Below are 13,303 nucleotides of genomic sequence, written 5' to 3'. Positions count from 1 at the left end.
TTTATATTAAATACGCAACTTTAAAATGAGTTTGTAGGTTTGGAGGCGTATAGTCGATTAAAATTCGGATGTCAAGTTTGCAACCCCTGAAATTTTCACATCTTATTAGAAGCTTATGGTTAGTTTGATTCTCATGATATAACTAATGCATATTTATACATTATACTTTGAATGTAAAAAAAAAAAAAAAAAAAAAAAAAAAAAAAAAAAAAAACCTTGTATTTAAATAAAAATGTGGTTTTTAAACAAAAAAAATATATTTATACGGTTTAAAATGTAATAAAAAAATATATTTATACGGTTTTAAATGGAAAATGGTCAAAATTGAACAAAATTGGAAAAAATGATGTTCGATTTGGAACAAAAAAACATAGTGTCAAAATTGAAAGAAAAAATTAAACTTTGTGTCAAAATCGAAAAAAAGTGAAAACTTAGTGTTTTTTGTGAAAAAAAAATCAATTTACCCATATAACTTTTATGATTATCAAAATATGGAGAAAGATATATTAGATAGTATCAGCAACAATGCATTTATATATTATTTTTCAAAATATAAAAATTCGTTGTGAATAATTATAATATATTTATTAGTATTTTTTAAAATTATGTTTGATCTTTGGTATTAAAATTAATATTGTATCTGCGTTTTTGGTATTAAAATTAATATTGTATCTGCGTTGGATAGTATCATAAAAAAAGAAATATTTTAACTCATGTGACTTTCAATCTTAGATTCGTCACCGTTTTGAACTATTTTAATTTGTAATTCCAAAACGAAGTTCCAAAATTATCAACATTTTAGGTAATTAGATAACAGCACTAATAAATTTTAGGTATTTAGATAAGAGCACTAATAGGAATTTTACGTGGTCAAATATCTTAACACATGATGAATGCAAAGATAACGTGTGATGTTTGTTTAGCCTCTCTGTTATGTTGTTTTTTGTGTTCTTATTCAGAAGGTGTCCGTGAAGCAAAACTTAGCATTAGCTTCTAAATGGATTATAGAATAAAATCCTTAATAAATCGTCATCACAAACGCAATTTCCAAATTTCTAATATATTTTTCTGTTCAAAAGAATGAAGGGCAGTAAGTTTGACAGTATATAGTTAATCAAAATATAGTAAGGCAATATATTTACACATTACATAATTATATACCATTAGATCAAGTGTACACTATAAAGGCTTTCACAAAACTCTTTCTTCTTTCTGCCATGGCAATAGCCCAGTATCTGGGTCACTAAACCTTTTTAAAACCCAATTCCTCAAACCCGAATCATTAACCTCACAAAACCGACTCGTCCAGTCACCCGGCTCAACCGCCCGTGTCCCCAAACCCGGGGCTCTATCTTTAGACCCAACATTTTCCTCATCTTGCCAATCCGAAACATAAGTAGCCACTCTCCTATAAAACTTCTCCTTAAACACCTCCCAAACTTGAAACTTATAGTGATTAATCACCATCAAATTTCTATCCACATTCACGTATTTGAACCCATCCTTTAGATCAAAATGGTGCACCATGTTGATCAATGACGGGTTCAGTTTCTTGGGTCGAACTATGCTCTTGTGCCTCTCGGGTAGGCCCAACCGACATTTGTATCCCACCATGACTCCTTCTGGTGGGATCTTTTTCAAACCTGATGGCCCAAAGTTGTGACATGATATTCGTAACTCTGCTACCTCAGCCGTGCTAGTTTGGTTTCTAATTAGGGTCTCTAAGTGGACCCCAGATGGCAAATATAAGAACTCATCAACGTCAATAAATGCGACCCATTCGCACAAGTCCTGGGCGCGTAACGCACAATGGGCAAACCCGGCTTCTTGAGTCTTGATCCAAGGCCATAAATGTCGGGTAATCTTGTAATTTTGATTTACCAATGATTCTATGATGTTTTCTATATCATCATCACTATTGTTGTCGTATATGAACCAACGGTCAACTCCAATTCGGGCATGGTACATGATCCATTCTTGCAAGAAACGGGCTTGGTTCCGGACCATGGTGCATGCACATACCCGATGTTGAATAGAAACGGGTGGGTCGGGTGAGGCTTGAAACTCGGGTCGGGCAATGGAGTCCAGAATACCTTTTCCATTGATTTTGATCGAGACTTTGATGGGATTACTGTTGTCGTTCTTCTGTGGGACATTCAAAAGACTCGAAGGAGTTTTACACCGTACGATCTCTTGAGCTATTGACACAACTTCTGATCGGAGCAGCAACTTGGGGTTGGAGAAATCAGAGCCGTACACACACCGGAACTTAGAGGCGTTGGACGGTTTTCCTGGCCGTAGATTGAGTCCCTTCACGAACACAACGGTGGTGTTGTCGCGGTCGATCATGGCTTCGTAAGCTAACGACTTCCAGTCGTGTGTGGGGCCCGACGGGAGGACTTCATGGGCGTTCAAACTGACGGACGCGATCATGCCACGTGGTGGAAGCTTACAACGTACAATCTGATGATCGAGATATGCGCCGCCGATTGATAACGGCGAGGATCTCCGGGATGAGTTTGGAGAAGAATAAACGCAGTCGATTTCGTGTTGCGTCAACAGAGGACTCGATGGAGGGTATTTTAGTAAAATCATTACTTGGTCTGGGAACAGCACCGTTTCTCCAATGGATATACCACGCGCCGCCGTTGAATCAGTGGATATAGCTTCTGTTGTTGATGTTATCCATGAAGCTACCAAATTTGGATGATACCTCTCTGTTTCAAAAGTTGTAATCATGATCAATTTTCAACAAAAAGTCTAAATAAAGCTACTAAGAATCATGAAAGAAGCTATTTACCGGTGAAAAAAAGTCGATGAGTGGAGAAAGTAAAACCAGATAAGAAGAGTAGAACTAGGGCGCACCGAGAGATGACGAACAGAGGACAACGATTACGGCGATCTTTCATGGCGTTAAACCTCCCAAAAGTATCATGGAAATCCGAAATCGATCACAGATTAATCACATAAAGATAGATCATATAGATTAAGTTCTACTAAATTAATTCGGTAGCTTAACACAAAACTTGAATTTTGTAGAAAAGTAGAAGCGTCTACCGAAAATCAATATCAATGTTGAGTAGGAAAGGACTATATACCGTTGGCCACTAAGGTTGGTTCAAGTTGGATTTTGTTTACAAAAGAAACCACTTATTAAATGGAAGCTATATTCCTGTATTGATTTTTTTTAAAAGTTAAAAGGAAAGTCCCAACTCTAAAACATTATCGCTATGCTTAATAATAAAACAATAAATATCTAATAGTACCCCGTAAGTTAAGCGGAAGCCAAATGCTGAGATTGCTACGAAATTTATTAAACAAGATGCGTAGAAGGCCTTTGCTAAAATATCCATGGAGAACATGAACTTCATCTTATCAAACACGTTTAGGATTTGGTATTGACACATGACATGGAGAAATGTCGTGCCAATGGGTGGGGCAGTACGGAGGATTACTTAGGGCCTCCAAATTAATAAGGTTGCATTCTTATATACCTTATTATATGTTAGTATATAAAAAATCAGATATCATGTTATACTGGTTGAGCGGAAAAATAAAAGAAAATATAGTCAAAACAAAATCATTAGTGAAGACATAGGGATGTGTAATTCTTCTGGAATAATCATCACATTGAGCCTCACACTACTATCGATCCAGAGACTCTATGAATCAATTCTGATTTTTCAACAGTAATAAAACAATCGATTCATAATAAATTGATTATGGTATTTTTTACACAACCTTTTAATTTTCAATTTCTATTACAATTTCTGTTTTTTGATTTCTTATTTCAATCTTTCTTAATACATCGATTTTGATATTTGATTTCATGCATCCTTAAAAAATCGATATTCTATTCATGTTAATCTGATTTCAGGCAGCCTCACTGATTTGATTTATGATTTATCTTTTATCTTAATCTGATTTCTGATTCATGTAAATTGTAAGATTTCGTTATTGTTTTTCACTTCTTTCATGTTAGTTGTCTGATAAAAAGTTAATTTATGTTTTTTTCATTTCCTTTATTTGCTTTTGTCTTATTTTACAAGTTTAAAATAATAATATGTTGCCTACAAAACACAGTTATATGGCAGTGAGAAGAGAAAAAAAAACAACTAATACTATTACAATCAAATGAGAAATTTATAACAATGAATCACTATAACGATATTTCCAACCCTATACCAACCCTCAGATTTTTACATCATTTTGGTGTGGAGTCATCTTCAACCTCATTCTATTTTTCACACCATTTTGAAGTAAAAGAATAATATTACACCAAATTTAGTATTATACTATTCATTTACATCAAAATGATACAAAACTTTAATGCACCATTTTTAGTTCATTTTCTTTAATCCTTATAATTTTAATCACATATTAACTTGTTATTAATTAATTGTAATTATAAAAGTTAATCAAAATATATGGTATATATTAAATTAATATTAATTTGTAACACCGTAATTTTCCAAACAAATTTTTCATTTTAAAATCGCATACTTTTCGTAACATATTGTATAGAAGTCTCGTTTATTCAAATTACAAAACACAACTCCATTAATAATCCAGGATCCTCAAAACATAACTCTTTCTCTGGTGTGTACAATCAAGCCGGTGCCGTCTCGCGATCCTGAGAAAACCTGAAACACATAACACATAACACGGTAAGCACAAAGCTTAGTTAGTTCCCCAAAATACCACGCACAACAACTAGCCACTCGAGGCTGAAACTCTGCGAGACCTTCCGGTCAATGTGTCTCAGTGGGACCTTCCGGTCCCATAGCTCGTTGGAGCCTCTGGTCCGGTCATACCTCGTTGGACCCTCCGGTCCGGTCTAACTCGTTGGACCCTTCGGTCCGGTCTGGTTGAGCCTTCCGGCCTCATGAATCGTCGGACCCTTCGGTCCGGTCTGTAACACTCCGCGTAACATAAATCACAAAGAAATAATGCACAACATAAAACATAAGGCATAATAACGCAGTACTCAATGAAAGCACATAAGACCTTCCGGTCACACATAACTACCACTCAAGGTAAAGTATAGTGAGAAGACTCACCTCGCAAGATGTCTAGTAAGCTCTCGTGCTCGATATCCTCGATCTAGCCTCCGCCTAGCACAATGATAATAATTCGAATCAATACTCTCTTTACATCCTTATCTCTAGAGAATGGGTAGAAGACCATTCTACCCCTCCCTGACCCCTCTTAAACAGTTTGACCAAACCCTAAGGTCAACTGAACTCAACTCCAGTCAACGGTCCAATTTTGACCAGACTCGTCGAGTCCACTTATTTCCTCAGAAGTCTCGTGAAAGTCCAGCTTAGCTCGTCGAGTTGACCCCTAACTCGTCGTGCTATCGCATGATTCAGCTCTTCGGGACAAACCCTAACCAACTCGTCGAGTCGGCTCATTGACTCGGCGAGTTCATTCAGACGATTTCAATCAGATCTATCACTCCAAACACTAGATCTATCATCTCAAGGCTCAATAATCACGTAAAGCTTCGATCTTTATGTTCATACATGAGGTTATTGCTCCAAAATGCTAACACATGTCATTCATGAATGATTAAGCCCAAAAACCCTCATATGGATGAATAAAGCTGGGTCATCTAAACTCTAAGGACCTCACAAGGTCCAGGTCTGAGGTCTAGACTTCTTGATAACACATGTCACTCAAAAACCCAACCAAAATGACAAAAGCCCTAAACTTTCATAGATATGAGATACAACTAAAATATATGAGAAAGGTATGGGCTTTTTACCTTCCAGATAAGCTCTTTGAGAAGAAATGCTAGATCCCACAGCCTCATCCCACTCCTTGCTTGAAGCTCACTCCTCTTCTTCCAAAAAGGTCCATCAAAACACTTGATTCAAACTCAAGGACTCTCTCTTAGCTTCCATGGCCGCCTAGGGTTTCACACAGGAGGGTTGATCAGAAGATGAGCCGCAAATGAGGCTATAAGTGCCTTTAAATAGGTCACAAACCCGGACAATTAGGGTTTTCCTCAGCAGCGCTGACTCGGCGAGTCAGATACCCGACTCGTCGAGTCCATTCATTAAACACGTCACCAAAACCCGACTCTACTCGACGAGTTAAGGCATTAACTTGTCGAGTCACTCCTCATATCTCGAAATGAATACTCAAAATATTATCCCTGGAAATCCGGATGTTACATAATTAGTCATAAGTATAAAACTTAATTTTAATATTTTAAATGTAACATTCATAAAATTTCATAAAAATTTTAAACTTTTCAAAACCAACCAAAAAATCATAATTGTTTACATAATAGTTTTCAAAACAGGTTTATCATCAGAGTTTTCCCAAGATCACAAAACATAACGTGACGAAGTGCACGGTCACGCCTTCGCCTTTCCGCGATCCTCTGAGGTACCTGAAACATAATCCAAAACTGTAAGCCTAAAGCTTAGTGAGTTTTCCCCAAAGTACCAACACAACACAGAACCAGAATAACACAATAAACAACATGCATACAGAGCCTTCAATCTGACTGGAACGCCCCACCAGCCTACAGTCTATCTGATACGCTCACAGAACCTTCAGCATGACTGGTACGCCACTTCGGGCCTTCAGCCTATCTGGAACGTTCTCCGGGCCTTCGGCCTGACTGGTACGCCCCACTGGCCTTCAGTCTATCCGGGACGCCCTAACTCTGTTGGCCTTCAGCACAAAGCAGGTCCGTCTCAACCCAACCACTCATACCCCGTGTCGATATATATATATATATATATATATATATATATATATATATATATATATATATATATATATATATATATATATATGTATATATATATAACAGATAATCGTGCAGTTAACCAGTCAATAACAAACAGGACAGATCTTACAGATCACTAAGCATAGCATCATCCTATCTACCAGGACACAGATCTAACAGATCACTATAATACTCAATCATGCGGTAATCAGGATAACCATCCAAAAGGGGCCGGCCTTGGTGCCTTCGACCCAAAAGTACAGTGAGGAACACTCACCTCACACTGACGAATCGCACAGAAAACCTCTGGTTGTTGGCCCACTAAAATCCCTAAATATCACAACAATAAACATCCAATTAACAATTGAATTACCATCCTTGACTAATGACCCAAACTTAGGGTAAATCGCCACTTTACCCTATCCATAATTGGGCCAAGACCCGGTCCTAATTCTTCATCCAAAAGCCCAAAATTATACAAGGCCCATCATTGGCCCAATTTTCTAAATTGGGCCCAAACTTCTTATTGGGCCTTATCCTAAGGTCCAATTATTCACTTGGCCCAAAACACTCATACTCGATAGACCAATTCGGGCCCAAGCATTCAAGCCCAAAAGGTGGTCCAAAACTCGAAGCCCAAAGTCTGAAGTCTAACAGAAGGCGTATGTGGGGCGTACTCTTTCGATACGCAGGGCGTACACCGAGCCTCGCATTGACCCAACAACGGGGTGGCTGACCAAGTACATGGGGCGTACCCTCGCAGAGTCCAAAACTTCAATAAGTGCGTAATGGCTTAAGCACTTGAGCCCAAACTTTAGATCCATGGTCGAAATGCACCTTAGAGTCATATCTCCAGCTTTATGACTTTAGACGTCGAAAAAGTCCTTAATACATGGTCTTAATCCATTAAGACCTTCCATAAGAAGCATGGAGCCAAACTAGCTAAAGGGACCTCATTTTTATGGCTTAGAACCCTTCCTAGGGTCTGAAATGACAGCCCAAAACGATCAACACCAAACATGCACAACAATGGGACTTTGGGGGACAAAAGAACTTCATAAAGCTACCAAGATGAGATCTAAGCAAACCAAGCATAAAGGTTGCAACTTTTTACCTTCTGGAGCTTCCCAAGAAGATGATGGTCCAAGATCTACAAGCTTTCTTTCCTTCCTAGACTCCTTGATGCACTTCCATCTCCTTTAAACACACAAATAACATACTTTAAGCTCAAAACACTCTCTTATGGGGTTAGGGTTTGCTAAGAATAACTCAAAGGCTTGGAGGCTGAAAGGATGAGGCTAAATGATCCATAAAGATGTTTAAATACTCCTCAAACCCTAAAAATTAGGGTTTCATCTGGACATTAGTACGCCCAGCGTACATATGTGTACGCCTAGCGTACTCACTTGTAATCCCAACGTACTACTCCTGCTCCCAAAATTACCATTTTGCCACTAGGGCTTCTTAGGGATACATCTTTATAATCCAAGGACCCAAAATAAAATATTTAAAACCAAAGGAAGGATTTGGTACGTAGAGAGATGCCTGACCTGCAGGAAGGTCAAGGCAGAGCATCAGAGGCCTCACGGCAAGATGCAGCCGTTAGACATCCCTGTGTGGAAGTGGGAGGACATTACTATGGATTTCATTACTAAGCTTCCCAGGACCGCATGTGGGTTGATGCGATTTGGGTCATCGTGGATCAGTTGACCAAGAGCGCCCACTTCATACCGATCCAGGAGAGCATCTCGGCCGAGAAGTTGGCCGAAATTTATGTTCGAGAGGTAGTGGCACGTCATGGAGTGCCTGTCTCGGTGGTGTCATACAGAGATGTCCGTTTTACTTCCAGATTCTGGAAGCGGTTTCATGACGAGATGGGTACTCGTCTCCACTTCAGCACCGCTTTCCACCCCCAGATGGACGTATAGAGCGAGAGGGTGATTCAGACTCTCGAGGACATGCTTCGTGCATGTGTTTTGGATTTCGGTGGCAGTTGGGATACGTATCTTCCGTTAGCGTAATTTTCGTATAACAACAGTTACCACGCCAGTATAGACCGGCCTCCCTTCGAGATGCTCTATGGGAGGAAGTGTAGGACCCCAATCTGTTGGGGTGAGGTCGGTCAGAGGGTCATGGGGAGTATGGAGGTAGTACTCATGACCACCGAGCGGATCCAGTAGGTTCGGAGCAGGCTCCACACCGCTCAGAGTCGGCAGAAGAGTTACGTCGACAAGCGGCGTTCAGACTTGGAGTTTCGGGAGGGCGACATGGTTCTCCTGAAGGTGTCGCCCTGAAAGGGTGTCATACGATTCCGGAAGCGGGGCAAGCTAGGCCACAGGTTTATCGGCCCCTTCCGAGTCATAGCCCGGGTGGGCAAGGTAGCATACAGACTGGATCTTCCCGCCGAGCTCAGCCAGATCCACATCACTTTCCATGTTTCCCAGATACGGAAGTTCTTGGTGGATGATTCATCAGTGGTACCCCTTGGGGATATTCAGGTCGATGACAGCCTGAACTACATTGAGAGACCAGTGGCGATTCTAAATCGCAAGACGAAGGAGCTAAGGAACAAACGGGTTGAGTTAGTGAAGGTGCAGTGGCAGCACCGTAAGGGTTCAGAGTAGACATGGGAGCCCAAGGAGGAGATGAGGGAGCACTACCCAGAGTTGTTTTCAGATGCAGCAGACTTCGAGGACGAAGTCTAAAATAAGTGGGGGAGAATTGTAACGCCTCGTTCCTGGTACGCATTTAATCTATTAAAGTATTCATTTTGTAAAAGCTACTCGACGAGTTGGTAGCCCTAACTCGTCGAGTAGATGCCAACTTGGTCGCAGGGTTTAAATGGTCTACTCGACGAGTCGAAGCCTGGATGATAAGAGCCTAGATCTAGTATATGCAAGAACATGGCCTTTTTAGCCTTAAAAGACCATGCATGGGAGGAAAGCTCAGGACTTTACGTGTCCCACAGATGATAAGAGCCTAGATCTAGTATATTGTGCCTTGGTTTATGGTATTATGGCTTTGGGACCAAGTATTATGTCTTAAAGAAGTTAGGGTTTGGGTTAAACCCATTAGGAAGGACTAAGGACGGGTAAAGTTGGAAACTTTACCCTTAAGAGTGTATTTACAGTATGTAGAAGGAATTTGGAACATAGATCTGAATGGTAGGAGCTTAATCCATTGAGATGGCTCAATCAGACAGGGGAACTCTCCGAGTCTAGGGAAGGACTCGACGAGTTGAAGCCGGTTGTCCCGATTATTATGACAGCAAGCTCGACGAGTCTGTTAAGGGACTCGACGAGTTGACTCAGTTGACCACGAGTTTAAGCATTCAGGGAATCGCCGAGTTGGGAGATAACTCGACGAGTTGGGTTGACTGGGAGTTGACCTTGACTTTGAATTAGACTTTGACCAGGGGTAAAATGGTCATTTTACCCTAAGAGAGGATTAGCAGGTTCTGATTAAGTGTTATTATGGAATTGATAGCCGGGGAGTCGCCGGAGCAGCAGACAAGGATTCCTCACTCGAGTTTTCAGCAATCAGTCTTGCGAGGTGAGTTTCCTTCAGTAGGAACGGGTCTACGGAACCAACGCCGGCCCGTATATGTGATATTTTAGTAGCTGAGTGTGGGCGGGGCCCGAATCTCATAGTAGCTTAGAGTGGGCGGGGCCCGATGCTTATAGTATTATTTGAGTATAGATATGTGATTGTTTGGTAGATATACTTGTTGTCTGTGTGATACTTGTATGCATGTTAGTAGCGGAGTGTGGGCGGGGCCCGAATTTCCTAGACAGCGGAGTGTGGGCGGGGCCCAAATCTCCTAGACAGCAGAGTGTGGGCGGGGCCCGAATCTCTTAGACAGCGGAGTGTGGGTGGGTACCGAATCTCCATGAGAGTGGGCGGGGCCCATATCTCCTAGTTGCATGATATTTGTATGGTACGTGGTAGTTTGGGGAACTCACTAAGCTTCGTGCTTACAGTTTTCACTTTTGGTTTCAGGTACTTCCACTAGCAAGGGTAAGGGCTCGGGATGATCGCATGGCACACACTACAGCTTCAGCCAGGGATGTTTAGACTCTGATATTTTCATATGATTTTGATACAGTATTTTGACACGATGTTTCAAGATACACGATTTATGGTTTTCTTTATGATGATGGATGACTTATGGTTTTATTATAAATGATTTTAAAAAGAAATTTTTGGTCTGTATTTTTGGGATGTTTCAAACTCACATTCTAGTCACCAAATTTTTTTCATATTCGATTTATCCGAGATCCCCTGATTCCGTGCTGACCTTCTGATAAACTGGGATCTAGAATCCTTACCCGATCGCTGAGACAAACAATCTCACGTACTGTCACACAAGAAGACTCCGCCCAAGAGTCGAAATGATAAAGGCTACCCTAGCCTACCTGCCACATGGATCCAACTTGCTGATCATTGAGCTTTCCTGCTCTAAACTTGCTCTAACCCCCTAACCATGCCAGACAAAACTGGGTCCTACCCACATGAGTCATACACTTACTGATTCATGATACATCGTGAAATCATTTAATCCTCTTGAACGTTAAGATCACAAAACAACCTGTTCTTGCCATCGTTCCATCACTGACCAGGGGATTTACCACCTCTAACACATGCTCTGAGCATAACCTCAAATGCCTGAATAGTCTGCTCCCCAAGATAACATAACCACTCAGGTCTCACCCACGGGTCTCACCCCATCTAGCACAACCAAACGGGCCTTGTCCACGAGTCTTACCCAAGCTAGTATAACCAAACTGTGACATCCCTAAATTTATCGGCCAGAAAAGACTGATTTAATTTATGCTTTTAAAATAAAATCAGAGTAATCCTTTTAAAAGATGTTGCAGAATTTGTTCCCATAAAAACATGATAATTATATTATCAAATCATTTCCGAAGAAATATATTTTATTCACTTAAACCATTGGGATGTCATCGTCAATACAGAAACATAAGCATAAACAGAACTTACATTCACTTACACTAGTGATCTACATATCTTTTAATCTCTCGGTGTAAAGTAACTTCGTATCGATACCTGTGATACAAACAAACTGAGTGGGTCAGGCTTGGGAGCCTGGTGAGCATATAGGGTTTTCAACCCACAATAAATAAAATTATTATGCTTAAACATCAAACAATCAATTACCCAACCCCATTATCTTATTTATTTCTTAAGGATTTTACCCTAAGAATCAACTATCACTCATTCCTAAGGATTCATCCTAAGGAATAGGCACAAAGTCACATCGTCGCCAGGGTTTATACAACAGACAATAAGTCCATAGCTGCCAGGGTTTATACAACATGTGCTAAGTCTATAGCTCTTATTTATCGACAATATTATTCACAGGAATCTCCCTGCAATACATGTCAATGGGTTTTTAGAGTACGACTGATGAACATATAGTTCACACACTTACAGGTTGCGAGCCTGCTAGTGTTCCACAGATCATCTAGAATAGTCCATGGTTGTCATCCATACTCTGCTGAATGACGGGGGCCAACGTTTGGGTAAGTACTTTTCTCATATTTCACCACTCACCCTCATCTCATGATCTATATCACCGATCATTTCATTTATCCAACTCAACTTTCACCACATACCAACTATTTCATCTACCCATGTTTTACCCAAAATTTTTGTAGATAAAAAAATTACATATACAGTTTAAATTATTTAAAAACCTGTATAAATCATTCCTTCAACATCCATCTCAAATAAACAAACAATATATATATATATATATATATTCACATAGCACGTATTTTATATAAAATACTTCATATCTAAGTGTAAGATGAAAGTGACTATACACTCGCATGATTTAATGATAATCGGGCAGCACTTCGTTTCCTAAAACGATCGTTCCTAATAAAATCGGGAGTTTTATTGAGAAACCGGGCTCTCCGTGGGTTGGGCTTCAAAACTGAAAAGATAAATTTCTCGGGCTTCTCGGGCAATTCGGGATGTGTTTTGGGTGTTTGGTATGATACCAGGGCTTTGGGGGAAGTTGGAAATAGCTAAAATATGAAATTAGGGGTGAAAAATGGCAAATTTCCAAAGTTACCCGGGAGGTCTCGCACCCTTCTATTTATAGGGGCGAGGCTTCGGATCCGAGGGCTGAGAAGCGAACAGATGTCAGCAGATCCGAGGGGCTGGTGGCGCGCACGTGCGAGGCTCGGAAACCTGGTGCGACACGTGTCGGTGCGAGGTGAGGCGGCTTCGGACGGCTATCCGGATTCGGATACGCGTCTGCCCGCTGCTCGGATGACTCATCAGATCGGACACGGGGCAGCTTCCGATTGGACCGAACCTCGGACTCGAGAAGATCGTGACATTTCAGGTGGCCTCGAGTGACTCAGCAATTCGGACACGTGGCGTGTTACGAGCGAGGGTGACATGGCCGAACACCAGCCATGCGAAATTCCTCGGTTTTAGCATTTTTTTTTCTCGATTTTTGTGTCAAAACTTCTAAAATCCATAAATTTCGCATACGGGCTCTGTTTTTGACGTTCTTTATATGCA

The 13,303-nt window shown here is 40.5% G+C and overlaps 1 protein-coding gene across 1 annotated transcript; it reads right to left on the bottom strand.

Moving 5' to 3' along the window:
* Positions 1-1,105: 1,105 nt before the first annotated feature.
* Positions 1,106-3,322, bottom strand: LOC145160582 (C3H4 type zinc finger protein (DUF23)). Its single transcript, XM_079079850.1, has 2 exons — positions 2,801-3,322; positions 1,106-2,717 (listed from the first exon to the last, which is right to left on the bottom strand). The coding sequence occupies exons 1-2, from the start codon at positions 2,907-2,909 to the stop codon at positions 1,192-1,194; spliced, it is 1,635 nt and encodes a 544-aa protein (XP_078935976.1). The 5' UTR covers positions 2,910-3,322; the 3' UTR covers positions 1,106-1,191.
* Positions 3,323-13,303: the final 9,981 nt, after the last annotated feature.

The sequence above is a fragment of the Lactuca virosa genome, chromosome 2 (assembly GCF_052849685.1).
Source record: "Lactuca virosa cultivar CGN04683 chromosome 2, Lactuca_virosa_CGN04683_v6, whole genome shotgun sequence".
NCBI lineage: Eukaryota > Viridiplantae > Streptophyta > Magnoliopsida > Asterales > Asteraceae > Lactuca > Lactuca virosa.
Note: the sequence above shows the minus strand (reverse complement) of the source record. Positions and strands in the feature narration are given on the sequence as shown.